The sequence below is a fragment of the Mesoplodon bidens genome (assembly GCF_964165515.1).
Source record: "Mesoplodon bidens genome assembly, chromosome: 4".
Taxonomy (NCBI): Eukaryota; Metazoa; Chordata; class Mammalia; order Artiodactyla; family Ziphiidae; genus Mesoplodon; species Mesoplodon bidens.
In genome coordinates, this window is record NC_138160.1 from 120,742,928 (window position 1) to 120,770,862 (window position 27,935).

The 27,935-nt window shown below is 52.2% G+C and overlaps 3 protein-coding genes across 8 annotated transcripts; 1 reads left to right on the forward strand and 2 right to left on the reverse strand.

Moving 5' to 3' along the window:
* Window positions 1-561: 561 nt before the first annotated feature.
* Window positions 562-12,705, reverse strand: HDAC3 (histone deacetylase 3). The gene is made up of 15 exons (XM_081232788.1): window positions 12,583-12,705; window positions 12,393-12,475; window positions 10,996-11,138; window positions 8,748-8,829; window positions 8,560-8,616; window positions 8,382-8,437; window positions 7,859-7,992; window positions 7,270-7,350; window positions 6,827-6,900; window positions 6,607-6,671; window positions 5,072-5,161; window positions 4,888-4,946; window positions 4,557-4,636; window positions 4,087-4,244; window positions 562-1,210 (listed from the first exon to the last, which is right to left on the reverse strand). The coding sequence occupies exons 1-15, from the start codon at window positions 12,635-12,637 to the stop codon at window positions 1,141-1,143; spliced, it is 1,287 nt and encodes a 428-aa protein (XP_081088914.1). The 5' UTR covers window positions 12,638-12,705; the 3' UTR covers window positions 562-1,140.
* A 140-nt stretch (window positions 12,706-12,845) lies between these two features.
* On the forward strand, window positions 12,846-16,420 carry RELL2 (RELT like 2). Its single transcript, XM_081231618.1, has 7 exons — window positions 12,846-13,634; window positions 14,096-14,335; window positions 14,729-14,794; window positions 14,885-14,951; window positions 15,393-15,578; window positions 15,846-16,221; window positions 16,339-16,420. The coding sequence occupies exons 2-7, from the start codon at window positions 14,152-14,154 to the stop codon at window positions 16,369-16,371; spliced, it is 912 nt and encodes a 303-aa protein (XP_081087744.1). The 5' UTR covers window positions 12,846-13,634; window positions 14,096-14,151; the 3' UTR covers window positions 16,372-16,420.
* Window positions 16,228-26,729, reverse strand: FCHSD1 (FCH and double SH3 domains 1). Of its 6 annotated transcripts, none has more exons than XM_081231615.1 (20): window positions 26,636-26,699; window positions 26,305-26,402; window positions 25,671-25,716; window positions 25,221-25,288; window positions 24,763-24,898; window positions 24,541-24,677; window positions 24,379-24,442; window positions 23,399-23,527; window positions 22,837-22,959; window positions 22,569-22,664; window positions 22,014-22,139; window positions 21,504-21,608; window positions 21,147-21,308; window positions 20,248-20,376; window positions 20,087-20,170; window positions 19,802-19,919; window positions 19,484-19,704; window positions 18,639-18,726; window positions 17,661-17,716; window positions 16,228-17,522 (listed from the first exon to the last, which is right to left on the reverse strand). In XM_081231615.1, the coding sequence occupies exons 1-20, from the start codon at window positions 26,654-26,656 to the stop codon at window positions 17,457-17,459; spliced, it is 2,073 nt and encodes a 690-aa protein (XP_081087741.1). In that variant the 5' UTR covers window positions 26,657-26,699; the 3' UTR covers window positions 16,228-17,456. The 6 variants fall into 6 exon arrangements, with proteins under 6 accessions (XP_081087741.1, XP_081087739.1, XP_081087740.1 ...); XM_081231613.1 differs by having other exon boundaries at window positions 24,763-24,919; XM_081231614.1 differs by lacking the exon at window positions 25,671-25,716 and having other exon boundaries at window positions 26,636-26,729.
* Window positions 26,730-27,935: the final 1,206 nt, after the last annotated feature.

The window sequence follows — 27,935 nt, forward strand, 5'->3', positions numbered from 1 at the left end:
AAGCTACTTACTTTCTGTGCTAGTGTTGAGAAACGACAGGATCAGAGCATGGAAGGAGTGATCCATGTATTTACTCTTCTTTCTTGAACCACTGTCTACATCTACTATAGCATTTATCTTACTCCCTACTGGACTATAAACTCCTCCAGGGAAGAGTCCACGCTTGTGGCTACTACAATATCTAGCATCATTCTTCACACAGACAATGAAGATAAGAAGCAACTGCTTATGTCAGTCACCGTTTTATCTCAGTGTATCCTCACCAACTAGCATCACCAATCCCAACACCCAGGTTCAAAAACCTGAAGTCATCTTCTACTCCCTCTCTTAAGCTAGTAATTTGCTCAGGTTTGTCTAACTCTTAACTAAAATGCTCTCTTAACTCCCTATATATGAGTAAGAGAATCCATGTAGAATACATATATACAGGTTCTAATGTAAGGTGACTGCTGAATGAATGTTAACTACGATTTTTATTATATACATCATCACCCCATTCCCTCTCTCTTCATAACACAGGCAGCTAGCAAGAATTAAGAATATTCCCAGAAAGGCAAAAGGTACAAAAAATACCAACTTGGTTTATTGAATAAAAAGGGTGGTAAAATGGACATAAAGCCAGAAGTTAGAACAGGACATTTTCACATCCTCCCCCATCTCAAAACTGCACTTCCCATCATCTGGGTTAAGGTGTTAGGGAGCCAGAGCCCCCTAAAATTCCTTACTCTTCACCTGCACTGGAAACAAGGCCTGCATTAGGAGAACCCAGGAGGAAGTCAAAGGCAACCTTACTCCTGTCTGCCCCCTCACCCCTAAAGTCTCTGGGTTAGAGGGAAGTAGGGAAGGAATAAGTGAGCCAGAAGGGCTGGGACTGGCCTCTAGGGCTCACCGCCCAAGATATCCTAGAGATGGCTATCCTTGTCCCCATCCAATCCCTAATAGGTACCATTCTCAGACCTTGGGAGGGAGAAGAGAGGGGATAGTTGGTTCCAGAACAAGATGTGGTCTCCAAACCCTCCCCCAGCGTTGGTAAAAGCCCTGAGAGTAACCTGACCCGGGGTGGAAGAGCCACACCTTTTCCCTCCCACCCAACCAAGAGGTAAAAAGGAATATCTGGGGACATAGCAAGCCCAGCCACTCTTAAATCTCCACGTCGCTTTCCTTGTCATTGTCATGGTCTCCATCATAGAATTCATTGGGTGCCTCTGGCCTACAAAGCAAGGAAAGAGAGAAAGAGAGGTCAGGCTCCCACTCTCCAAGTTCCAATCTTCTCCCACATAGGCACCCTCTCTGGAGCCATTTCTCAGGCCCCCATTGTCAGGGAACCACTCCTCTCCTTCTGCTGGTAGAGACTGATTGCTATTCATTCATGCATTCATATAGTCAATAAACATTTACTGACAGACTACTCTGTGCCAGACACTGTCATAAGCCTTAACAATAGAGAATCAATCGGACAAAATTTCTGCCTATCCTCAAAAAACTCACTGCATAAATGAGACTGACAATAACTAACAAAGTAAAAACATAAATATGGTCATTTCAGATGGTGGAAAGCACTATGAATAAAATGAAATAAAGGGATGTGACTGAGCGTGATGGGAGGAAACAGGTAAAATTTCAGACAGGATTATCAGGAAAGGCTGTTCTAACAAGGTAAGACCTGAAGTCTGAGAAGAAGCTGGACAGGGAAAGATATCAGGAAGACCATTCCAAGCTGCAAGAAAACCAAGTACAGAAGTTATAAGGTGGATGGAGACTGATGCAGTCCAGTGAGAAAAGGAGGTCAAGATGGCTAGGGGAAGTGTGCACAGAGGAGGGTCATTAGAGATGAGACCAGGGACACAGGTAAGGGCCTTTTAAAGCATGCAGGGCCTTTTAAAGCCACCGTCAGAAATTTGGATTTTCTTCTAAGTGCAATGGAAAGGAGCATTTTTAGCAGAGGAGTGATATACTATAAACCTGCAGTGAGCAAAAGGGTGTGAAGACAACGCAAGGTCCAATAAGTACTCAATACTGCTCTCTTTCTGTTTGGAAAACTATTCTCTGGGAGAACATGTGTAACTGAATTATCCTGCCCACGGCTGATAAGTGAGAAAGAAGGAAGAAAGTCATCAAAGAGAAGCCGGGAGACAAAGTCAGGAAAGGCCCCTCTGCCTGGAAAGCAATGTCTCAGTTACCTCTAAGTGCACAAGGGTTAAAGGTGAGGAGTCAGAGACTCGAGTTTGACTCTCAGCCCTGATATTTAACTAGTTGTGGGACTTTCAGAAAGTTACTTAGCCTCTCTGAGCCTTAGATTCCTCTCCTGGTAATTTAAGAATAGCGCCTCTTAGGGTTGTCTGATGGCAAGAGACTGATGACAGGATGACATTGTATCATGTATGTTTTAATATAAAGCACTCAGTAACAGTCTGCTGCTTAGCAAACCCACAAAAAGTGGTAAAACTTATTACTGCTCTGCAAATGATATGCAAGCTGGAGCTATAGGCATCAAAGAAAAGGAGCTCAGTGGGTGGTCTGATCGTGGGGCTTAGGACAGGAAGAGGCCTGAGGCTTCTGTCGGCTGTTGAGAGTAGGCTGTATAATGCAGAGACAAGGCCCAGATACCAGCCTGGAACTACAGATGAAAATAAAACAAACTTTGCCAAAAGGAAGAACTTAAAAACAGATTTTTAAGAAAATCAATTTCCAAAAGTCAAGCCCCAGAGACCTGGAGAAGTTGAGAAGGAGATGAGGGGTCAAAAAGGATCCCTGAGGCCAGATGTTCAGATACTTCCTCAACCAAGAGAGAAAATAAGGGGTTACTCACGGAGGAGAAGGGTTGGAGTGGTCCCAAGGGTCTAAGCAGTAGCGCCCAGGTCCAGAGGAGAGACCTGGAAGCCTGAACTCTAAGAAAGAGAGAAGATTCTGGAAGGGACTGAGAAGCCCATCAGACTCTGCAGCAGAGCCAGCTCCAACATCTAACAGTGCATGGGAGCAGGACCAGGTGTCCTACAAGCGTCCAGCTGTGGTTATCCCCCAGTCACGTAAGGAAATCTGTTCTCTATTAAGTGCATCTTGTTTCTGCACTTCTGGGTTCTGCTGTCTTTTCCCTTCATTCTTCAGAAAAGCCTGGTTTGGGGTTTTTTAAAAAGTCTATTCTAGTCTTTTTTTCCCCCTAATTCAGTGCATCTGTAAATATTTTAATATGTATCTCAGAAAGGTAAAGACATAAAAACACACACACATACACAATACAACTGAGAAAATTAACAGAGGAAAGAAATCTAAGGGCCTTTCAAGAGCAGTACACGGGCAGTGACCTGTCCAGCTTAGAATCTGGAAGGAGTGAGTAAAATGCTGGCAAGAATATAAACTGTTACAGACTATGGAAGGCAATTTGGCAACAAATAAAAAAAATTTTAGTGCACACAGCCTTTGACCTAGCAACAACAATTCCAGGAATCTCACCCACTCAAACAAGCATGCAAAGATGTATATGTACGGGGATTCACTTCCATACTCTTTGTAATATGGATAAAATGGGAAATAATGTAAATACCCGTCAATGGCACTTGGTTAAATTATGCTACATCCACACAATGGAATATTATACAGCTAATAAAATAATGAAGCAGATTTTTATATATACTGGCATGGAAAGATACACTGTTATGTTAAAAAAAAAGTTGGAAATTGTAGAACATGTATAGAGTAATCCAACTTGTATTAAAAAAAAAAGGCTGCACAACTCTGAAAATGAGTGTATGTGTGCCCTTGTGTTTATATGTGAATGTTGAATAGTACCGTTGTAATCTATAGAAAAAATCTGAAAACATAGAAATCAAACTACTAACATTGGTTACTTTGTGAAACGGGTCTGGGATCGTGTAAAAGCAAACTGAACATATTTTGGTACTGTTTAAAATTTTTACAACAAACATGTTACTTATGTCATAGAAGCAGGGCAGAAAAGTGTGGGATTGCCACATATCAAAGGAGAGAAGCCAAGGACAATTAGGCTAATGCCCTCTAATGTACTTTTTCCCTCTTAACCTCCCCAAAAAGCTTGAGGGAATCCCTTGCTCTCAAGTCCCTGCCCCAGACCTGCTGTAATTCTCCTCGGGACCCCTCTCCTCTGCGTCAGCCTCATCAGTCCTGTCATAGGTTAGGAGGTCTGCCGGCACATCGTGAATCTGGACGCTAGGTGCATGGTTCAGCATCTTCAGGTTTTCAAAGATTGTCTGGCGGATCTGGTCCAGATACTGGTTGGGGATGAGGAATAGACAGTGAGCAGCTCCCAGTGATTCCCAGGGCATCTATGCTTCTAACTGCCTTTTGCCCCTACTGTCCTAGTTTCAATCCCACCTTGCATCTTAGTTTGAGTCTCCCAGCTGTTAACTGTCCCTCCTCCCAACCCTGACTGCTTCTGCTTTAACCTGGGCTGCCTCCTAGCTGCTAACAGTGACAGTGACGGCTGAGAGCTTTCTTTTCTTCCCTGGTTTCTCTGACTTCCCACATCTTGGACCTCTCCTGGACTCCCCCGCCCTGGTGCTCAGCTTCTCCGAGCTGCTGACCTGGCGTGAGTTCTGATTCTCGATGCGGGTGCTGACATCTGGATGGAGCGTGAAGTCCGGGGCAAAGTACTCAAAGTATTCTTGGGGGAGAAGGAGATTAGGAGGAGATGTTATGGCTCAGATAGAGGCAGGCAGGTCCCAAGACTTGTCACTCTCTTTCCTTTCCATCCAAAACCCCTACATAATAACTGCCCAACCTTTTTCCTGACCTGGGTCCAGGGGTTTAGTCTGCAGAGCTCTGAGAAAGTCAAAATTTCCACCTGCTTTCAAACCAGGCCATTTTGGGGTCTTGTGAAAATGGCCCTCCTGTTCTGGGGGCATCGGTCCTTACCACTGTAGGGAAGCTCCTCACTAATGGCCTCTTCTACTAGCAGCGATGTCTCATACGTCCTGAAACAAACCAGCAGAGGGGGGCGGGCTGAGCAAGTGGGCTAAAGGGCCCACCTGGCCATCTCTCAGGGAGCCCCTAGCTCACACTGGACAAGGGGGAGGAGGAAAAATGGGGGCGTGCTCACCAGCAGCGGGCAACGTTCCGGACAGTATAGCCACCACCACCTAGCACCAGCAGAGGGATGTTGAAGCTCTTGACATATTCAACGCACTCCCTGTTAAAAGGAACCAGAGGAACGGGTGGCAGAAGTTACCAAAAGCCAAAGTATACGCTTCTAGATATTGCCTGGAAAGGTGCACAAGGAAACTAGAAATGTTCTCTATCTTGATCTAGGCAGTGAAAATCACTGAGATATATCCCTGAGATCTGCGCACTTTAGTATCCACATGTTGTGTCTCAATAAAAACTTTAAAATAGGGTGCACTCCTACCTCTGTCCTGCTCAGCACCCACCCTGGCACCCGACCTGTTAATCAACTGTTCTCACCAAGGCACCAGCAAGTGCTGTCAGTTTAGCCACCAAAATATAACTCAAATCATCTGCTTCTCTCCATCAACCACCTCCTCCAACTTAGCATCCTGCCTACACAACACCAATAGCTTCCTAACTGGTCTTCCCACTTCCACTCCTGTGTACCCCCATGGCCACCCCAAACCTTTCTCCATTCAGCATTCAGAGCAGTCACTTTAAAATATAAGCCAAGGGCTTCCCTGGTGGCGCAGTGGTTGAGAGTCTGCCTGCCGATGCAGGGGATGCGGGTTCGTGCCCCGGTCCGGGAAGATCCCACATGCCGCAGAGCGGCTGGGCCCATGAGCCATGGCCGCTGAGCCTGTGCGTCCGGAGCCTGTGCTCCACAACGGGAGAGGCCATAACAGTGAGAGGCCCGCGTACAGCAAAAAAATAAAAAATAAAATAAAATAAAATATAAGCCAGATCATATCACTTCCCCATTTAAAACCTGTCTAAAGTTTCCCATCACATCTGAAATATAATCCAGACCCCTTACCAGGGTCTAAAGGCTCTGCACAACCCCACCGCTGCCGACTTCTCAGACCTCATCTCAAACCACCTGCAGCCTGCTCTTCCTGTCCCTACCTTGCTGGTTTTACTTCATCTCCTCCACGATACCAGCTCTGCCCTGTCTCAGAGCCTCTGCATGGGTCCTTCTCCTGCTTGGGATAGACCTCCCTCTGCTCCTTTTATGGCTCGCTCCTTTTAGCCTCCAGGTCTCAGCTCAGAATTTTGGGAAATTCTTTCCAAATCGTGCTATCTAAAGTAGGTTCTCCATTGTTATCCTGTGTCTTAGCTTTCTATCTTTTTCCTTCATAGAATTTATAACTATCTACCTGTCTTGTTTGCTTACTTATTTTTTGTCTGTTTCCTAGGCTAAACTGTAAACTCCATGGGAGTTTCCCCACTGCCTCCCCATCTCCTAGTACAATGCCTGGAACATAATAGGTGCTTAATAAAAACCTACTGTGAATGAATGACCAACTGGGGAACACTGTTTAAGGTGACATTTCTGGTTCAAAGTACAACATGTACCTATTTTTGAGTCCCAAAAGGAGGTGAGGTCCATTCCCCAACTACTCCCATTCCATGTATTGAGGCCCAAGGCCACGTGAAAACCTGGGGGAGTGGAAGGAGGGCAGGTCTCACCCATGTCCTCGAATGCTGAGGTTGAAGCAGCCCAATCGATCACAGCCCAGAGAGTCAGCTCCACACTGCAAAAAGCAAAACCCAAGGTGGCTACAGTGAGATAACTACTCAGAATGTCACAGGTGTCCTTCACTTCCCTTCCCCCACCAGCCTAGGGACTCTCCTCTTTCCTGCTCTCTTCCCTCAAGCCCAGTGTCTGAGGAGGCACTGACAGTATTACCTGGAGCACAATGCACGTGGGTTGGTAGAAGTCCACCACCTGGTTGATAACCGGCTGGAAAAGGTGCTTGTAACCTGGGAGAGGGCCAAAGATGGGCACCTGGCACCCCAAGGGGATGGGGAGACAGGGAACAAAAGGAAAAAGGGGGTTCAGAGAGCGTGGAGCCCAGGAATGGGGTAACCCAAAGGGGCAACCATTGGTTCTGAACTTCTAGGTGGGGTCTGATGAACTTCTGGAGTGACTGATGGAAGCTAATGACCCTCCTCCCAGAAAAATGCACATACAATATGTTGCATACAACTTCCCGGGAGTTCACGGTCCCTCTGAAGGCCATTCATCCTTAAGGACACCTGGCCCAACAGTAGACAACAGCAGGCAGAAGAAGTTAACTCAAGGAGAGAGGGAAGGAGCCTAGTGAGCGGGGAGAAGACTTCAGTACATACTCTGGTCATCAATGCCATCCCGTAGGGGCACATTGAGGCAGTAGTAGCGGCCACTCTCTGCTCCAACTTCATACATGTCACCTGTAGGGAAGCGGGGGGTGGGAGTGGCAGCGGTACCCAGGAGGTATCCACAACTCAGCCGCTTCAACCCCCACTGTACTCCGAGGGCCTCTCACTCCATCTATGTGCACCCACCACTCACTCTCTCGAACCACTAAGTCCCTTGCAGCTTGCATTCATTCAACAGATACTTTTGGAGGGCCTACCAGGAGCCAAGCTGGGAGCTAGGCACTGGGGATACAGCAGTAAAGAGAACTAACGAAATGACTGAAATCCCACCCAGCTTGTGTTCTTGGGAGGTAGACATGACAAGGTGGGAGGCAGTGAACAAAACAAAACACCACAATAAATTCAAGCAGCAGTGAGTGCTCTGAAAAAAACAAGCCGAGTGACGTGGCAGAGTAACGGGGTGATCAGGAAAGGTTTCTCCAAGGAGGGGGCCATCTGAGCTGAGACCTGAGGCTGAGGAGGAGAAAGTCATGGTAAGAGCTGAAGAGTATGAAGGGGACAGACATTCCTATTCCCATACCTGTGCCAGGGAAGAAGTAGTTTCCGTATTTGTGGAAGGACACTGTCATGACCCGGTCAGTGAGGTAGAAGGCTTCCTGAACCCCGTCACCGTGGTGGATGTCAATATCAATGTAGAGCACCCGAGGGTGGTACCTGGGGTGAGGGCAAAGCCAGGGTCTGAGGCACAGGTGAACCCCAGGAGGAAAACCCCCCAACCCACTCCTCCCAAACACAAGGTCTGGAATTATGAAGAGTCTACTTTGGCCCAAGTCACCTGAAACCTAATACCACCAGTTCCCTAAGGGCAACCCTGGGGCTCCAGCCTGGAGGCAGGGACAGGAGAGGGATGTGCAGAGAAGGCTGAAATGTGAGCAGGCAGCGGGGAATCTGCAGCAGAGCACAGGAAGAGGCAGCCTGAGAAAAGCATCAAGAACTTGGGAAAAGCTAGTGTGGGGTGGAGGTCAGGGTCAGGGCCAGGGCAGTCTAAGACCTCCTCAGCCAAGAGCCTCTTAAGTCCCCCCATCTCCTCCCAGGCTACTTACTTGAGCAGCTCCAGGATGCCAATCACAATGTCATTGACATAGCAGAAGCCAGAAGCCTATGGTAAGAGAGTGGTCTTACAAAGAGAGGAAATACTCCTCCACCCAGCTGCCCCCTAGTGTCATCCTGACCTCCTACCCTACAGTAGCTGTTGTCTCCCCCATCTCCTCCCTCACTCACCTCAAACTTCTTGGCATGGTGCAGACCACCAGCCCAGTTAATGGCAATATCACAGATCTGAAAGACAAACACCCAACTCACAGTCCTTCTCCTGCCCACCGCCAAAGCTGGGAGCTCAGGATCAGGGTTAAGGCCTTGGATTCAGGGACCCACAGGAAGGGGGAAATAGGACTCGGGGCTATGGTCACCTTGTTGTTCAGCTGGGTTGCTCCTTGCAGAGATGCGCCTGTGTAACGGGAGCAGAACTCAAAGAGCCCGGGAAACACTGGGCTGCAGGAAGAAGAGCAAGTTGGAGCCCTTTTACCTTTGTCCACTCCCTTCCTACACCTCTCTCCTTACCCCGGAGCCCTCTGATCTCCATGCTTCAATAATCCCCCTGCCCCTCCTACGTACCTGAGTTATCTGCAAATTTATCTGACAAATATTAGACGAAACCATGTACCGAGCCTTTTGCGAGGCACTGGATGGGAAGTAGAGAAGCCCAGTGGTAGTATTCCCTAGCTGCACAAAGAGCATTTACAGGCCCCAGCTGTGGCCTGAGGGCTGACTCTGCATTCCCAGATCTATAAAGTGAACTCAGAAATAGCAGCAGCAATCACACAAAAAACAAGAAACCTCCCAAGACGCATGTAACTGAAAAACCCAACGGGCAGGGCAGTGTGTGCAGGACAGACCACTGTGACTGGTGTGGTCAGGAAAGGCTTCATGGCATGAAGCTTCATGGTGGTGTGAAGGCTGAGAAGGCCTTGGAGAGGCTGAATGGGGAACAAAGGGTATTCCAGGAAGACACCCTGTGCAGCAGGGGTGTGGGGATAAGGTTGGGAAGGTGCTCAGGACCTCTATCCTCCCGCCCAGGCTGCTTCTATTGGGAGGATCTTTCAGGGAAACGATTAGTGTAGTGTTTAAAAACCTAGGCTCTGGATCTGAATCCTGCCACCTCCACTGACCAGTTACGTGACTCAGGCTAAGTTACCAAAATCTCCTCAAATTTCAGTTTATGTACTTATGCCTACCATCAGGAAAAGGACTATTACATCTCACGGGTGGTGTGAGAATTAGGTGGATATACCAGTAATCCTCGGCATAGCAGAATAAGTACTCAATAAACTGTAGCTGTCGTAGGAAACTATAGGATCAACAGCCGTGTTTCTTCAAAAAATAAATTCAAAGGAGAAAAGGAAACATTACAGGTTAAAAGTCTTAAGAGACGTAGCAACCAAATATAGTATGTGGACCTTGTTTAAATCCTAATTAAAGTAATTCAACTGCAAAAAGGAAAAAAATGTGAGATGATTGGAGAAATTTAAGTACTGATTGCATATTTGATATGAAGGAATTACTGTTAATTTTTCAGGTGTGATGATACTGTTCACTTTTTTTAAGGAGTATCATTCGGAGATATATAGTAAAGTATTTATGGACAAAAGGGTGTGACATCTGGAATTTGCTTTAAAATAATCTAACATGGGAGGATACAGACGAAGTAAGATTAGCCATTTGCTCTAAGTGTTGTAGCTCAGTGATAGATGTATGTGGGTTCACTGTACTTTCAGAAATGTTTGAAATTTTCCCTAACAAAAAGTTTAAAAATGAATTGAGTAGATGGCAGCTGTTGTGGTCACTATATTTTTGCGGATGTAGACTAGAATGGAAGCAAGGATCGTGGCTTATCTTTGTTGTCCACCTTCTTCCCACAGGGCCTAACTCTGAGTCTACTTCTTATGATATGAGTTCAACGTAAATGTGGTAGTGTCTAGTGTCTAGTCTCACAAAAGTGTCTTGCTTTTTAAAACCCTTTGATGATTTCCCCCTACTCAAGAGGTTAAAAACCCCAATTCATAATAGGGCTGTTTACTTTTCAAAGGCCCTACCTATCTCTTTAGCCTCGATTCAGATCACTCTCAGATTCTGTGGGCGGCCTTTTTTCTGTTCCTCAAATAAGTCTCACTCTGTCCTACCACAGACCCTTAGCACATGTTGTCCCTACTGCCCAAGACACTCTTCCCCTCACCCTCCATCCTCTCAACTACCTTTCCTCTAATTACCTCCTACTTTCTTTAGATCTCAGCTCAATCTTTATTATTTCCTCTAGGAAGCCTCCACTGACCAGCCCCCGCCCAGGCTAGAGAATTCTCCCATGTATACACTCTCATAGTCTGTCATGTACCTCTCCTTCAGAGGCCTTAGCACAAGTGCAATATTAAAATTGTTTTGTTGTTGATCATTGCGTCCCTAGCATTTAGCACAGGTCCTGGCCTAGAGCCAATGACCAATAAATATTTGTTGAATAAACAAGTGAGTAAATGATGATCCATTGACAAGTATCCCCCCTCCATCATATCTTCCCACTGCTGCCACAAGACCTCACTCAAGTACTCTCATTGAAATGCCTGGCAACAAGGTGTCTGGCATCAAAGGTCCCAGTCCTCCCCTCACCAGTCATCGCCCACGTTGAAGGCATTAAGGCTCTTGGTGAAGCCTTGCATATTGGTGGGGCTGACTCTCTGCAGGAAGTCGATGTAGTCCTCAGAGTGGAAGCGGCACATGTCATGCTGGGAGGCCTGGTATGGCTTGAAGACCTCGGATGGAAACACAAGGTGAACTCAGGCAGGGTCAGTCCCACTCACTGGGCTGAGACTGCCCACACTGAGCCCAGACTTGGGGACTGTCCAAAACCACACACAGCAGTCCCCTCGCCCCCCAATCCTTGTTATTCTATGAGACAAATGTCAGTGAAGAGAGACTCTGATTAGCTTGGTGGTTTATTATGATCAAGCCCCCTAAAGACCACTGGGCTTGCCTTTTCCATCCCACCTCCAGCCCAGCCTTTCCTACCTTCTCAAACCTTAACCCCCTTCCACCTGCCCTGTTCCTTGGATCTCCTCTTCCTGATTCTCTTCATACTCATCTCCCCTGGGCTCTTGATGACAACCTTCTAATTAAAACCCAAGATGCCCAGGTGCTAAGCCAGAGATTTATTATCTTTTGAGGGGTTCACACACTTCTTTAGAAATTGGACAAGAGCAAAAAGTTTTTCTCTCCCCAGAAAATGCTCAAAGGCACATACTGGCAAACAATTTCAAGAGAGTCAGGGACTCATGCACTAACATCACCTCAGTCTTTTCTAGGACCAATTAACTTGTCTGTGCCTTAGCATAAGCAGTGGACACTCATTCATACTGTTGACTAATTCCCCTTGCAATGCATCAGGGCTGAGCAATATGTTATAATCACATATCACTGCTATAAATTCCAGGCCAGGGACAGACAGCATGTGTATATCCAGGAGATGGAGGGATAGGTAGTAATTAAGTATAACTGGGGGGGGGGGCGGTGGTATTCTAGGTTGAAAAGGGAATACCCAAGACATCCCCTTCTGTCCAACACACACATACACAGAGGGCTGCAAAGTCCTCCCTGGAGCTCTAGCTTGGAGGTGGAAAGAGGTGGCAGAGAAGGGATGGGAATGAGGGTAAACCTCACATCAGATACAGTGATCCAGTCGCCTTCCCTTCTTTGAGGCCACAGAACTGCCTTAAGATGCTGGGGAGGGAAAAACTGTCTTCAAACCAGCCCCACTCCACCCTAACCCTAGGCCAAGAGTTGGTCCACTTGAGGTCAAAAGGTGGCCGACCTAAGGTGAAAAAGTATCTCTCATTAAGTCAGTGGATGCACCCACCAACACTCTGCATATGGGGGTGCTCCTGGTTCCTTCTACCACCTCCCCACACTCTAGGGGTGGGTCGCTCTTGGTGCATTCAGTGCAGCCTACCCATCCCTAGAGCCGCAGCTCCTCCCCACCCTCAATCCCCAGCAGAAGCCGCGAGACTCACGATCATCTTCTTATAGAGACCGTAGTGCAGGACCAGACTATGGGTCAATGCCAAGCGATGGGGCTTCATAGGGTGACCAGCCCCTGGGGGTGAGAGAAGAGAGTTCGTCAGCACGCATCTCTGGAGTTGTAGTCCCGACCTCGAAACCTCCGCGTCCCGAAATCCCTCGCCTACAACCTTGTTCCCTCACCGTAGTGGAAGTTGCCCACGTCGGGGTCGTAGAAATAGGCCACAGTCTTGGCCATGGTGCCGGCGGGACCAGGCCCCGCGCCTCCGCCGCCAGCCTGGCCGCCTGCCCCACCCCCGGTCTTGCGTGCTGCGTAAGCACGCAGCCTGCCTCTGCGGAACCGGGAGACCTAAGCCGGCCTCCCTTAGACCACGCCCAGGCCACGCCCCCTGCGGAGTTCCTCCCTCGCCTTGCTACGCCCTTCTAGGTTCTGGGGCGTGAGCGTCTGGCCTTGGCCGGAGGACGGTAGCGTCGGTCCTAGGATGAGAGGGCCATTTCCTTCCGGGCGGGGGTCAAATCCTCGGGAAGCCGAGCCATCCCGTCCAGCTACCTGTCCCAAACGGGGCGCAGGCCATGTCACCTCTCTAGGAGGCTCCGGAGAACCGGCCACGCCGTCCCTTTCGGGTGCAGAAAGCCGGCTCCCCCCGGCCCGCTGGGAAGATTCCCTGCTACACATCCGGCCGGGGCATCTGAGGGCAGGAGCCAAGCCAGCCGTGCCCGATAGACCAGTAGAGAGCACTCTCGCCTGACTGCCTGTCCTCCTCACCGGACCCAGACTCGGCACCGCACACTCCCCCGACGCGGGGTCGGGGAAGGGGGGGAAGCGGCGCAGTCACGCGCGCATCACTCTTGCGCTCACAAGCGCGCAAGGCTCTTGCTCTCCGCCCGGCACACCTGCGCTCCGCCCCCTGGTCCCGGGCCGGCGACGGTCGAAGGCTTTTGGGAACCCAGGGCGGCGGCGGCGGCGGCCCCCTTCTCCTTCCCTTCCCAGGGCTGGAGTTGTCCGGAGCCTCTCCCCGGTCCCAACCAGCCCGCATCCCTCTCCATCCTTCCCTCCCCCCGCCTGCCGCGGCACGGGTATCTGCGGCCGCAGCCCGGAGCCCTTGAGGCGGCGAAGGGGGGAGGGGAAGAAAGCAAGGGATGAGCGCCGGGAGGGCGTCGGGGGCCCTGAGCCGGACTAGGACGCCCCTGGAACCGGAACCCGAGCCGGAGCCGGAGCCAGAGCTAAACCACCGGTACCGGTGGGCCAGGTGGTCAGGATGGGAGGAACAGAAAGGCGGGAGGGGGTGTGTGCGCGAGAGTACAGGAAGGGGAGGGGGCTGTGGAGGCCTGGCTCAGGCCGGCGCAGAAGAGGTGTGGACGCTGGCTCAGGCCGGCGCAGAGGAGGTGTGGACGCTGACTCAGGCACGATCCTTGTGCAGGCCGCCTGAGAATTCCGTCCCATCTCGCTCTGCAGTGTCCTTGGGAGGGACGGAAGCTCAGGACAAGCTGGAAAGGGGCACGTTCTGGGCGTCGGGGAAGCGGACCAGGGTCGTGGAAGACACAGCTTGCCCAGCTGCCGTCTGGCACCCCTGGCCCGGACCAGCACCCCTGGCACGGACAGCTCCCTGGTTGGGTAGGGGGCGGGGCCAGACCTCAGAGGCTTGCCTGTCTCGGATCCTGAAGAAGGCATTCCTATCCCTCCCCTCGTCTCTAGCTGCAGCCCCCTAACCCCAGGAGGCGCCCTGGCCCGCGCTCGCCCCCCAGGGCCTCATGTCGGAACCACAGCCTGACCTGGAGCCGCCCCAACATGGGCTGTACATGCTCTTCCTGCTTGTGCTGGTCTTCTTCCTCATGGGCCTGGTAGGCTTCATGATCTGCCACGTGCTCAAGAAGAAAGGCTACCGCTGCCGCACCTCGAGGGGCTCGGAGCCTGACGACACTCAGCTCCAGCCCCGTGAGTGAACAGCCTAGAACCTGGCTCAGTCACCTTTCTCCCTGACCCTTCTCCCCACACCTCTTCCTGGTCAACAGACCCAGACCAAATCCCGACCAAGCTTTCAGGAGGTCTAGTAATGCTTTCTTGACTCTGCAAGAGCAATTGGGTTGCCACCACCCCGAAAGCAGAGCTAGAGTAGGCAGCATGGGTGGGAAGGGCCCACTGATGAGTCTTGGACTCCCATTGATTTCCCCACCTTTTCTGCCCTGGCCCTTGAAATGTTAAGGTACAGCATGATGGCAATTTGCTAAAGGGGTAGGTCTTGAGCAAGAAGCCACAGAAGCCACCAGGTAATGTACCCCCAAAGCTGACTCATTTACTGCTTCCTTACCAACCTCTTTCATCCTTCAGCTGAGGACGATGAAATGAATGAGGACACAGTAGAGAGGATTGTTCGATGCATCATCCAAAATGAAGGTGGGTGTATGCTGGCCCCGTTCCCCACCTCCTCAACTTTCCCTTGCCCTGGCCTTTGCCTCCACTGACCCCCTCTTTTCCTTCTCTCAGCCAATGCTGAGGCCTTGAAGGAGATGCTGGGGGACAGTGAAGGAGAAGGGACAATGCAGCTGTCCAGGTGAGCTGAGAACAAGGGCAGCACGATTGAGCTTGCCTTGGAGAGTACCCTCTCCTCCTGCACATTCCTCTCCCAGTCTCCTTGCATGTTTGGGTTGACAGGGGAGAGTGAGGCTGGTTAACATACAGGAAGAAGGATGTTTTGTAGAAATCCTGAGTCCTTCAAACCACATCTCTCCTCTGGATATCATCAAGCCTAACCTTCACCCCTTATGCCACTCCTCTGCATTAAGCATTGCTCGCTTTTTAGCCCCGGGAGGGAGAACACATGGTCACTAATATCTTCATATTGAGTTTATTAGATAAAGACAAGAAACGAATGGTGGGGCCTGGGGCAAGTGGGGCATCTGGGGTTTAAGGAGCATGCTGAAAGAACAGGAGCAAGTGGAACAGGAAGAAAACTGGGAATGTCACCCCTGGTCCCTTCCTCCCTACCGTCCAGTGTGGATGCCACCTCCAGCTTGCAGGACGGAGCCCCCTCCCATCATCACACAGTGCACCTGGGCTCCGCAGCCCACTGCATCCACTGCAGCCGCAACAAGAGACCCCCACTTCTCCGTCAGGGACGCTCCAAGGAAGGAAAGAGTCGCCCCCGGCCTGGGGAGACCACTGTGTTCTCTGTGGGCAGGTGGGTATAGAGTGCCCCAGGGAAAGGGAGGTTGAGGTGGGGACCCCAACGGTCAGGCACCTGCCTCCAAAGGTAGGCCCTGGCTCTTTCTTTGTGGACTGTGAGCCAAAGCAGAAGCCAGGCTGCACAATGTGCCCCACAATCTGTTCTCCCCTGCCCTAGGCCAGAGGGAAGTGCCTATCAAACTCAGGATGTCCCTGATCGGAGGGAAGGGCCAAGCAGCCTCTGAGTGGTGGTCCTAAGCCCCAGTGTTCCCTCCCCTCCCAGGTTCCGGGTGACACACATTGAGAAGCGCTATGGGCTGCATGAGCATCGTGATGGCTCCCCCCCAGACAGGAGCTGGGGATCTGGTGGGGGGCAGGACCCAGGGGGTGGCCAGGGGCCTGGGGAAGGGCAGCCCAGGACAGGGATGCCTGCCACTGAGAGCCTTCCCCCTGAGAAGCCGCAGCCCCAGGCGCTTGCCAGCCCCACAGTGCGGAATGGAGGACTCAGGGACAGCAGCCTAGTCCCTCGTGCACTTGAGAGGAGCCCTGGAGCCTCTGCAGAGTCGATGCTGGGGGCTGGAGGGAGGGGCCCAAGCCCAGGGCTGGCCAGTCAAGAGGCAAATGGACAGCCAAGCAAACCGGACACCTCAGATCACCAGGTATGAAGACATGTGGTGGGCTGCAGTGGGCTCAGCTCTTATTTGCCCCTACTCTAGGGGGCACTGATATGACCCACCTCCTGTTCTCCCACTGTTGACCCCTCCTCTCTCTCTCAGGTGTCCCCACCACGGGGGGCAGGGGGTGTGTGAGGTGAGTCTGCCTGGGCCCCAAGTCAGATAATCTTATCCTCCCACCCCCTACTTTAAACTACCTAAGCCCATTGGTTCCCTGAACCCCCAAGCTAAACTGCAGGCTTAGCCTTTGGTACATATTCCTTGGTTTGGTGGTGGGGAGTGGGCTTGTGCTCCAGGGGATAGGGAAGGTCCTGCAGCACCTGGGGAAAAGCGGGGACACAGCTGAAGAGGAGGCAACACTGTTACTCTTCCTCTCCTTCATTGCGCTGATGGACTACCAGCTGGCAGAGCCAGGGGGTGGGTGGGCATGAAGCCCCTCCTCTCCACTGGACAGCACTGCCCCCCAGCTGAGGGACCAGCCTTACTTCCACCTGAAACTGCACGGTCTCAGGCTGGGGAACCTTGGGAGAAGTCCCACCTCCGGTCCTCAGCCTCTTCCCCTTCCCCTGCCTACCAAGAGGCCTCCTGACCTGCTTTCCCCATCACCTCACTCCATATGCTAGAGCGTGCGGCTGGGAGCAGGCCCCTGCCCTTGGTGGGCCCTTAAAGCAATAGCACCTTAGACCCCTGCCCTCTTGGCACAAGAGGCCCAGGCCCTGGCTTGGGCTTTGTGCCCTTTATTCACTGTCAATAAATCCGCTCAGACGATTACAGCTGCTTCGCATACTGGCTCCAGCTCCTTCTGACAGGCCTGCCCCCATCCCAGCCCCCAACCCCAGTGGCTCTGGCATCTGGAGTGGGGTGATTCACAGAACCAGGGTGGAGACACAAATAAGCCAGAGCCACTCGAGACTTTGGGGGATGAATTCCAGTCCCAGAGATTTCAGGGTATTTCACCACCCTAGAGATGGGGTGGTAACAGAAGACAAAGGAGTAGTTTCAGCCCTTAGAGATGGCTGGAGGATGATGGCAAAAAAGGAGTGGGTTCCAGCCCCAGAAATGGGGAGAGAAGAAATTTCTACCCGTGAAGGTGAGAACAGAAATCAGGGAGATTCCAGCTTTTGGCTGTGTCGCTCTGGATCACCGTGGGGAGGGGTGGTCTCTGATAGCACGGAGATAGGGGCAGCAGCATCACTGGGGGAAAGTGACTCCCCCTGGCTTCAGGTGAGAGGATCTGGGTGGCCAGGATCCGGGGCTTTAGCTGGCGGGGGAGGCGGTGGACGCATCTGTAGGGAACACACAGTCAGTGCACCAGAGGCCTCCCTTGGGGATATCCCTGTCCATTCCCTCTGTCCTGCAGATAAAACAGGACAAGTTGGAGTGACCCCTCTCCAAACACTCTCCTCCAAGGGCGGGGCCCTTACCGGCCTGAGTCGAGGCGCCATCACGTCCAGGGGTCCAGGGCAGTCCAGGTCTTGGTCTGGAAATAAGAACCACAAGTCAGTCTTATGACTTTGTTTTGTTCGCTTCTGTATCTCCAGCACTTAGGACAGTGGCACTCTGTAAATATTTGCTGAATTAACAAATAGTCACTAACCTGGGTCATAATATCTATCAATCCATCCAACCTCAACACTTATTGAGCACCTGCTGTATAATCGGGCCTGCTAAAGGTACCCGGGGGCAGGAGGGATCCACACCGCCCCTACCCCAATGGCTGCCAGGAACTGCATAGTGAAACACCGACAGACACAATGAATGAGTACTAAATCATTCAAAGTGAACAACGGGTGCTGGAGAAGCGGGGTGCAGAAAATGCTCATAGGGGTTCCAGGGTCGCGGTGGGGGGGGGGTTGCAGTGAAGAAAGTGAAAGTGCCTTTTAGAAAAGATGGTTTTAGGAAAGATGGATGAGGTAACAACAAGAACAAGGAAAAAAAAAAGATGGATGAGGAAAATTATGATGCAAACCAGGTGTTTACAGGATTCAAGAACACTAAGGGCAGAGGATGTGTATTGGGAAAACATCGTGGGAGAAACTGGCTAATTTTTAAAATAATAATAATGAGAAACCAGCTACTAATTGCATGCTTGCTATGTGCCCAGCACAACGCTGGGCACTCTACAGACATCCCTTTAACTCTCACAACTCAGTGAGGGAGGGACCTTCCTCCTCACTCTGTAAAGGCCCAGACAGGTTAAATCACACACTAGGAAGTCATAGAGCAGAGTTTGAACAGTGGGCCCAGCTCCAAAGCCCAAGCTCTTCTACCATCATACATCAGAGAGCCTGATACAGGAGGTTCCTGGGGCAGGCAGAGGGGCTGAGTGTAACCCAGGAGCTCCAGACTTCCTCCTTCTTCCTGTCTCTCACCCTCCCAGGGCCCCAGCTCCTTCTACTCACCACCGGGCAGGACAGGTGCAGGCGACCCATCCAAGGCAGAGGTGGGTGCAGGAGGGGAGAAGCTGGGAGGGGAAGGGGATGGCAGCATCTGGGGATGAGGGGGCAAAGAGTTATTCCTGGCATGTGGGAAGGTTTCACCAGCTCTTCCTCCCTTCCCACCTTCAGTTCCTGTCCCGTCACTCCCCAGTCCAGAGAGTGACCAAATGCTTGTATCTGGGTGGGGCTTGTAGGTGACACACATTTCAACAGCCAATATATATTGACGCTTAAAATGTCCCAGGCGTTTTGCTAGTACTTCGCGTGCACTAATCCATTCAGTCCTCACCGCCACCCCGTGAGGTAAGGATTTGATGATTCCTATGTCAGAGGTGAGACTCAGGTTAATCCATCTATCCAAAATCACAGAGCTAGTTAGTGACCAAGTCCTGGCTAGAACTCCTGACTCCTACTCCTCTGCTCTTCTTGCTAGAACAACAGGTACCATATATCAAAGCACCTATGGGCCATTGTGCTAAGCGCTTCCATTATCTCTAATCAGGATAGTTAGCCTCCTGAAAGAGGCATTATTGTCCCCCTTTTACATGCACGTGAAGAAACAAGCTCAGAGAGGTCTAATCCCTGCCTAAAGTAACAGAATAGGAATCTGAACTAAGATCCAGCTCTAAAGCAGGACAACCAAACTCTAATGAAGATTGCCTTGGTTTCCCTTTTCTCTGTGCCAAAGGAGATGGGGAGTCCCAAGCCACTATAGGGGGGGAGGGGCCATTAAGACGAATATGGGATCTCCCTGGCATGGCAGAGTCAACCCATTGGTGCCTGGGGACCCAGGGAAAAGGAAACCTCACCTGTTCGGGGTCTGAGAGTTCAGATGGCCCTGGGGGGCCAAGTAGCTCCTCCACCAGCAGGGAGGGGAAGACCCCAACATGGCCCCCAAATTCTCCCCTCCAGAAGCCATCATCCACTCCATCCTGGGCCCGGGGCAGCAGGCGGATAAGCGCCCCCTCGGGGAAGCTCAGTTCCTCTGCGCTCTGTCCCGTGTAGCTGTACAGGGCGCGGGCCAGGAATGCTGCGGAAGCCCAGGAGAGATGGTGAGGGGAAGAGGCGGGCAGCAGTGCCCCCAGAACAGGGCCACAACCACTCAGCAACTCTTCTCCCTTTCTTACCTGTGGGCTCTGCCCCCGAAGGATTGTCGCTGTCGTGGCTGCTCTCAGGGAAGGAGAGGTCCGGGAAGTTGAGATACCGCTCAGGGACAAAGCCTACCTCACCGTGCTGGTTCCGAGCCTGCTCACCCAGCAAAGTGAACAGAAAGCAGGCTTGCCTCAGCAGTCCACGGCCCTGGCCCTCCTCCACTCAGGCTTCCAGCTTTGCCTGGCTGGGTCTTTACGGGCCACAGAGAAGTCCCTCCCACTGCCCCCTTGCCAAGGTCAGAGCCCCGGGTCCATACCCACCTTGACCCATTCGTCGGCATCTCCCTCCTCTATGACCTCCAGCCACTCGCCCTCTGTGATGGTCAGCTCGTCCTCATGTCCTGCCTGGGCCCCACAAAGAAGGATTCAGGACTGGCTGTTCCCCATCCCTGCCTGTCTGAGGTCCCCACCTCCATTCACACCTGATAGCCAAACACCACATGGACAGGGCAGGGGAGGGGCCTGGTGGCCAGGGCTGGCGGGGCGGGCTCCTCAAAGAGCTCCCCAGTCTCCTCACATTCCTCAAAGTCAGACAGCTCAGCATCCTCAGCCTGGGGGGACAGAGAACGAACATCATTGTGAGGCCCAGTCTCAAGTACCATCCACTATATCTCTCACTCCTCCATTCTACCTTTTTTTTTTTAACATCTTTATTGGAGTATAATTGCTTTACAATGTTGTATTAGTTTCTGCTGTATGACAAAGTGAATCAGCTACATGTATACATATATCCCCATATCCCCTCCCTCTTGCACCTCCCTCCTACCCCATCCTACACTTAACACTGTGGATCCTCCTCCAAAGTAGTACCACCCATCCGTTCACCCTGGGTCACAGGCAGAACCACCACAGAGCAAGACAACACTAGCAATAATCACAGAGTTAGAGTATTGAGCGCTTATGTGTGCCAAGCACAATGCTAAGTATCTCATGTACATTGTCTTGTTTAAACTTCCTAATAAGCCAGCGTTATTTTGCGAAACTATCAACCTCATTTTACTTAATGGGAAACTGAGGCTCAGAAAGGCTATGTCACTTTCCAAGATCACACAGCTAGTAAGTGGAGTGGCTGGTACTCAAACTGCTTATAGTCTGCTCTCAGGACCTCTCATAACCACCATCCTATACTCCATAATAAAAGTTCATTGAGAGCTCTCTATGTTACAAACTGTGCCAAGAGTCATACTTAAGTGATTTCATTTAAGCCTCACAACAACGCTTTGAGTTAGTTACTAGTGTGATTCCCACTTTGTAAGCTCTGCTTTCCACTGGGGCTCTTTACCCTCCTGGTGTGTACGGGGAGGGAGTGGAGGGAGCTCACCGTGGGAGAGAGGTCCCTCTGGGACAGCCGGGCCTCGCTGAGCCGTCGCTCCTGCTCGACCTCATCCTGGGCCTGGGTCATGGCCGGCTTCAGCCAGCGCTGCACATCCAGGCCAGCCCCCTGCAGCAGGGCCAGCCGGGCAGCCCCCTTCACCTGGCTCACCTGACACAGGGAAGAGGGGCTCAGTCAAGGCTGTGGCTGGGCCTGCCCTTGGGAGGTGAGTGGAGCCTCCTCCCCAGATATGTCCACCCTCTACCTCCTGCCTCCAGTCTCCCCACCATCAGATAAAGGAGTGGAGGAGGGTGTTGCCGGAGGAGGTGCGGTCTCAGTGGCTCTAACCCCAGGGCTGTGCCTCACCTGTGCCCGCCGGATGCTCTCCCTCACTTCCTGCAGCCGCTGTTCTATGCCTGGAGCCTCCCGCTCTGAAGCCTGCTGCCGCCTCTGCTCCAGCCGCTGCAGCACCTGGTTGGGGATGCAGAGGACAGGAGTGGGTGGAGATACTATGGGGCACAACTTACTAATAACCTGGTAGTTTCCTAGTTGTTTCACATGCATTATGTCATCTCATCTTCCCTGTGATGTGGGTGCTATCATTAGCCCCACTTTAATGATGAGGAAACTGAGGTCCAGAGAGCTTAAGTCACTCCCTTACTCAGGGTTACATAGCTCGGAAGCAACAGAGCAAGATTTGAGCCCAGGTGAGTCTAGTCCCAAAGGTTACGCTCTTAAATTACTGTGCCACACTGTCGGCTTAAATTACCCTTCCCTCCCCTCCTGCCTGCAGCCCCATGACATCCCCAGTGAAGCCGGGATCCCCATCTCTCAGCTCTTCTTGCCCACCCCCGACACCTGCACTCCCCACCTCACCCGCTGCCCATGGTTCTGGATCTTGTAGTCTCGGGCAGCTCGGCTCGTCCAGCGTTGAACTTCTTTCTCCAGGCCACTCTCCCCGGCCACACCTCCTGCGCCCCGCTCCAGCTCCAGGACACACACCTGAATGAATGGGGAGCTGGGAGGATGCCCTGATGCTGCTCCTTCTTCATTCCCCCTCCCTCCAGTTCCCTCCTTTTTTTCTTCCCTGTCTCCTGACCTCCAGGGTCAGGGACAAATAGGTGGGAGCACACACCTATGACTGTGGACACAGGTGTGCATTCATGTGGACACACAGAGAGTCCCAGAAGTGGGATCCAGGTTGAGGGACAGAGGTAGAATGAAGAAGATAGTGCAGTGAAGGGACAGAAGGGTGGGAGGAAGTGAGTTAATTTGTGTCCTGGTGGGAGGGAGGTGAACTGGGGCTCTGAAACCCTCTCTCCGTAGTTTAATAGTCTCTAAGTTAAAACCAGGACGAGGATAATGGGGAAGAGGTCTACACCACAGTCCCCTTTCCAAGTGGCCTGATTCCACCTAGCAGAGAGGTCTTACCTGATCATTCCCTGCTGGCTGAAACTGCTGAGCTGGGGTGGGGGAGAATACTCCGGGCTCCTGAAGAAAAAGCTCCAGATCCTGCTCCCAGCTTACCTGGGAGTTGGAAAAAATCAAAGTCGGCCACTCACTGGCTCCCTCTCCAAGCCTGTCCCCAGCCCTTCTTGGTAGAGAGAGGACAAGGTGAGAAGGAAAGGGGCAGACATGCAGTGGTGGAGGGGGCGCTGTCCTGGGAGAGAAGGGTAAAGAGGATCTCTGGGGAGCTTACCTGGGAGGTCGCCTGCCCCCCACGGTGGGCATGCTCCAGAGCCATCTCTGCAGCTTCCAGCTCAGTGCGGCTCAGTGAAGTCAGCGGGTCCCTCAGGTGTTCCAACAGCTCGCTGACCAGGGCCTGGAGAGAACCCCAAGATGCTGACACCACCCTTCCCCCAAGCAGGCTCTCTGTCCAGGTTTGAATGGGTGGTGGGTATGAGGTATGGGAAATTGAGAAGGAATAAGACATTATTATTGCTTCTAATAATAGGCCCTCATGTGTGCACAGCACTTAACAGTTTAAAAAGCATTTTCACATTCATTCTCTCCCTTGAGCCCCATTAGTCTTATAAAGTAGGCAGAGCAGGGGCTAGTCCTGATGAAGAAACTGGGGTTCAGAGGGGTAAGTGTTCTGCACAGTGTCATGCAGCCAGCTAGAAGCAGAAGCAGAAGCCAGGTATGTATCTTCTGCCCACCCTGAGCAGACTAGGTCCCCAGCCCCACCCAGCCTGATGGTGGTGGGAAGCAGGGAGACGCCCTCCCTGCTGAGAGGCAGGGGTATCTAGGCTGAGACTGGCCTTGAGCACGGCCGGCAGTTCTTCCTGGTAGTAGTGGTCAAGGTGGGCATTGGTGGCCACCAAGTTGAGCAGGTACTCATTGCGGGCCGCCCTCAGCTGCTGGGAGTACTGGGCCGACTGGACAGACAGCTAGGAGAGGAACATAGGTGTCAACTGGGAGCCCTGGACCCTTGGGGTCCTTCCACGGCCAACCCAGATCCAGAATGGATTCTCACATTACTGAGATAACTGGCAAACCATACTAAAAATTTTACATACTCACAATTCCTGCTCAAAATCCTCTAGTGGCAACTGCATACATTTAGGATAAAATCCGAACTGCTCCTTACTGTGGTCTACCAGGTCCAACATGAGCTGGCCCCAGCACCCTCTCTGAGTCTTTCCACAGTGCTCGTCCCCTTGCTCACAATGCTCCAGCCACACTGGCCTTCTCTCAGTTCCTCGAGCCTACAAAGTTATTCCCACCTCAGAGCCTTTGCACTCACCATTGCCTCTCCCTGGAATGTTCTTCCCCTACATCTCTGCATGGCTGCCTCCTCCTTGACACTCAGGCCACCTATTCAGAGAGGCTTTCCCTCTAAATTACACTCCCCTGGTATGCTTTATCATATCACCTTCTTTTCATTTATTCTGAGTCTTTGTTTACATACTATCTGTCTCCCCTAACCAGGCTGTGGAGGCAGGGGCTCTGCTGGTAGTGTTCCCCACCATATCCCCAGTGTTTCAAACAATGCCAAGTACATAGAAGTCCTCAATAACTGCATACTAAAGGAATGAAAAACAAAGGTACTATTTCCATTTTATAGATGAAGAAAATGAGGCTCAGAGAGATCAAGTTTACCAAGGTCATGCACCTTGGTGCATGAAGTAGGGTAGCCTGGATTCATCCCAGTCTCTCTGACTTATGCCCCCGGGTTCCAAACCACTAGACTAATCTGCCCACCTCTCCCTGCCCTGACTCATGCCCACATCCTCTGAACCTTGGTGCTGAGTTTCTGGAGACTGGTCCGAGTGTGGAAGAGGCCATGGTCACTTCGGTTAAGCCTGTGCAGGCAAGGGAGAGGAGCGGAGGTCAGGCCCAGCCATGGCACCTTGGCTCCATCCCCTGACGCCACAGGCTTCCTAACTCCCCATGACCCCACCTGGCCTGGACATCAGCCGCCTTCTCCTGTGCCAAGGCCCACACCCGTTCACGCTGCCCATACAGCTTTCGACTTCGGCTCAGCTCCCGGACAGACTGCAGCACCTCGGCCTGCGCCCTCTGGAGGTTCTCTGCTCCCTAGGGGCATGGACACACAAGTCCTGGTCCAGATCACCTCCATCCCCGAGTCAGCCCTTCCTTCACCCCATCCACTGAGCCATACCTTCCTAAGCACCTGCTCCTTAGCGCTCCGCCCTGTGCCTCCTGCCAGGTCACGGTATCGGTCAGATGCCTGGAGCCGGGCTTGGCCCCCAGCCATGGTGGCATCCAGCAGGCAGCGCCAGGCACCAAACACCATCCTGCCTCTCCCCAGAGAAAGTCTGCATTGAGGAGGGGAGCACTCCAAAGCTTCACGAGATGCCCCCCCCAACACCATGGGAGACAGACTGCTTTCCCATCCCCCTCGTCTGGGAGCCCATCAATCGATCAGCCCATTAGCTCGGCCACAAGGATCACTTATGCCCTCCGCCCCCATCCAGTGTCCTTGCTGGGTCAGCTGCTATCCCGCTGCAGTGTCAGCTCTACCTGCCGCTCACGTGCCCTCCTCATAGGTTCCTGGGGTTGAGCTCCTCATCCCTTCTTGGCTCCCTGGCCTCCCTGCCACCCCACCATGGGACTCACCTGCTGTCCATCTCCCCACTCCGGTGTCCTTCCCTCTTCAGAAATGGCCCAGCCAGTTTCTGGAGTGCCTGGTGGGAAAGTCATCACAGACCCAGTTCCCTTTCAAAGACTCTCCCCACTTGGGAGAACATATGATCAGAGTATAATAATGCCACCCACTTTGCTAAGTGCTTTACATGCATTAACTTATTCCGTCCTTAAAACAACCTTGCGTGAAGGTACAGTTATTATTATTCCCATTTTACAGAGAAAGAAATTGAGGCCAAGAAACGTTAAGTAACTTGTCCAAGGTCACACAGCTAAAAAGTACCACAGCAGGGATATGACACAAATTTGCCTGGTTCTAGGCATTTGCTCTTGACCAGAACAGGAGTATGTGTGGAGGCACATTGCTGGTAGTGTAAAGGAGGCTAGAACAAAAGGGAAGGTCCAGAAAAAGGAGTCCCATACCTGCCCATACTCCCGTTCAATGGCTGCCCTCTGCTTGCTGTAGGATCTGTGGAGATTAGGGGGGTGGGGTGGTGTTACTATTTGGTCCTTTTCTCCCACCCTCGACCCTCTCCTTAGCCTGGGCAGGAGGGAGAGGGGAGCCAGGCCTGGAGTGTGACTATACCAGGAGGGCCTGAGACTGAAGAGAGAGTCCTTGAGACCACCTCGGGCAGCCGCAGCAAAGGACAACCTCACCTCAATGCTCAGAGCCTCAGCAGGATCCTCCCCGCCCCGGAGAACCATCTGTGTGCTTGGAGGTGAGGACTGATGGGGGTCAGCTGAGTACAGTGTGTGCCAGCCTTTCAACAGGTCTGGAAGAGGGAGGGGGGATTCTGTCCTAAGCTTGACTGTGGGTGTGGAGGGGGCGGTGTGGAGTGAAGGGGTTTGAGGGAGGGTCCCTGTGTGGTTGTGTGTTGGGGTGCGCGGAAAGATAATTCGTATCCAGCATCTGGAGAGGGAGGCCTAGGATGACGGCCTTGAATGGGCAGGTTGGAGAGCTCTTCACCCCCGCCCACCCCGACAGCTGTAGTATGTTAGAGAAGAGGCGGAGCGTGTGACAGAGAAAGTCGGGGTACGTGGAGGGGGTCAGGGCTACCTGATATCCTCCAGTAGGTCCGCCTCTGTCTGCTGCCGGGTCTGAAGGATGCTCAGCTGCTCCAGGAAGCGCAGCTTCACCTCCTGGGATGGCTTCACCTGTATGGGTAAGAAAAGGATGAAGACCCCTGGCGCAGGGACCTGAAAAACACTCCGCGCAGGGAGCGGTGAGGGGGCGGGGCCAGGGAGGAGCTGGGCTGTTTCCTCGGTTACTTCTGGGTTGGCCTTTGAACCCCTTCCTACTCTTCTTCCCCCACCGCAGGTCTGGTGCCCCTTTGGGCCGCATCACTCCCCCAGCCCGCCAGGAGTCCCCGTCCCCAGGCCAAGCTCACTTTTCGGGGCGGCGGCTGCATCTCCGCTCCGGCCCAGGCAGCAACTCGACTCCGGAACTCGAGGAAGCCCCGCCCACATCTAAGCCCCGCCCAGGATCTGGCCCAGCTCCGCCCTCGCCCCGCCCACGCCTGATCAGTCTCTTAGCTGGGCCTGGAAGAGCCAAGAGCGGCAGGAACTAAACCTCTGTTGCTGCTGAGAATACCCCGGAAAGGGTCCGCGCCGCCCTGTGGACGCCGCGTCCGCTGGGCGGTAGGGGGAACCCCAGGTTTCTGTGTCAAGACGCCTGGGTTCTATTTCTGGTGGAGAGCTGCTGACTTAGCTCGTAATTATTTCTAATCATTCATTTACATATGCAGATCTCCAATCCCGACGCGACGGGTGAAGGATGGTGAGGAACTCAATCTGTAACCAGAGAAACTGAATCATTGGATGCCTGAGCGCAGATGCGTGTGATGAGAGAAACAGGGCTGATCTCAGACCTTTTCCTAATTCCCACTGGACTGGAAAAGCCGGCGTGAGTGAGGGTGAGAAAGACGCCTGGAGCCAGGAAGGAACCAGTACCAGAGGAAAAGACAGGGCCAATGGAGTGGGCGTGAGCTGGGAGATGAGAGCTGGGAGATGAGAGTGGGGACTTGCAACCCAGAAAGCCCCTATCGCCTTTAGGGCCTGCCCTTAAGGTTCTACACCCCAGGACATAGCCCCCATCCCCGCCCTGGCACTGCTTTCTGAGGATCTGCACACACACTTTCCTCATCCTCCTCACCTATCCATGGCCCACACCTCCTCACCACACCCCCGACTTGGAAAAGGCAGATATCTGTGGCCCAAACTCCAGATTCACATTTCCAACAGCTCACCTGACACCACCACTTTATCTAAATAGGTACCTCAAACTTTCAAACGGCTCCTTCTACCTGATCCTTCCCCAGTCACCTCCCCCAGGTAACATACTAAATGGAACCATTCTCCATCCAGTTAGGAGAGTCAGAAAGCCAGAGTCTATGTACCCTTCCTCCTACCCCCACCTTCCATCCATCAGCAAGTCCTATAGGTTCTATCTCCCGTTGATCAACTTCCCTCAATTTCCAGAACCACCAACCTGGTCCAAGCCCCCATTATCAGTCTCCGGGTCTGATATCTGGCCTCCTTGCTTCCAGTCTTCCCCCTACAACCCATTGTTCAGAAAACAGCCAGAGTGACCAATCTTTTTTTTAAAGGAAGCAAAATCTCATCCCTCTCTTCCCTAAGACTCCTCAGTTGCTTCAGAATAAAATCATGGCCTACAAGGCTGTTCATCAT

Bases quoted from the DNA above. Each gene is read 5' to 3' on its own strand.
- RELL2 (XM_081231618.1), top strand. From the start codon at position 14,152: ATGTCGGAACCACAGCCTGACCTGGAGCCGCCCCAACATGGGCTGTAC. The intron at 14,952-15,392 runs GTGAGCTGAGAA...CCTACCGTCCAG, and splicing joins GGGACAATGCAGCTGTCCAG to TGTGGATGCCACCTCCAGCT. The intron at 16,222-16,338 runs GTATGAAGACAT...TCTCTCTCTCAG, and splicing joins CGGACACCTCAGATCACCAG to GTGTCCCCACCACGGGGGGC.
- FCHSD1 (XM_081231612.1), bottom strand. From the start codon at position 26,714: ATGTGGGCGGGGCTTCCTCGAGTTCCGGAGTCGAGTTGCTGCCTGGGC. The intron at 18,727-19,483 runs GTGAGGTTTCCT...CCTCATCCCCAG, and splicing joins AACTCTCAGACCCCGAACAG to ATGCTGCCATCCCCTTCCCC. The intron at 17,523-17,660 runs GTAAGGGCCCCG...TGTTCCCTACAG, and splicing joins TGGCGCCTCGACTCAGGCCG to ATGCGTCCACCGCCTCCCCC.
- HDAC3 (XM_081232788.1), bottom strand. From the start codon at position 12,637: ATGGCCAAGACTGTGGCCTATTTCTACGACCCCGACGTGGGCAACTTC. The intron at 6,901-7,269 runs GTATGTACTGAA...GCCCTCTCCCAG, and splicing joins GGATGGCATTGATGACCAGA to GTTACAAGCACCTTTTCCAG. The intron at 4,947-5,071 runs GTGAGCACGCCC...GGTTTGTTTCAG, and splicing joins CGGAACGTTGCCCGCTGCTG to GACGTATGAGACATCGCTGC.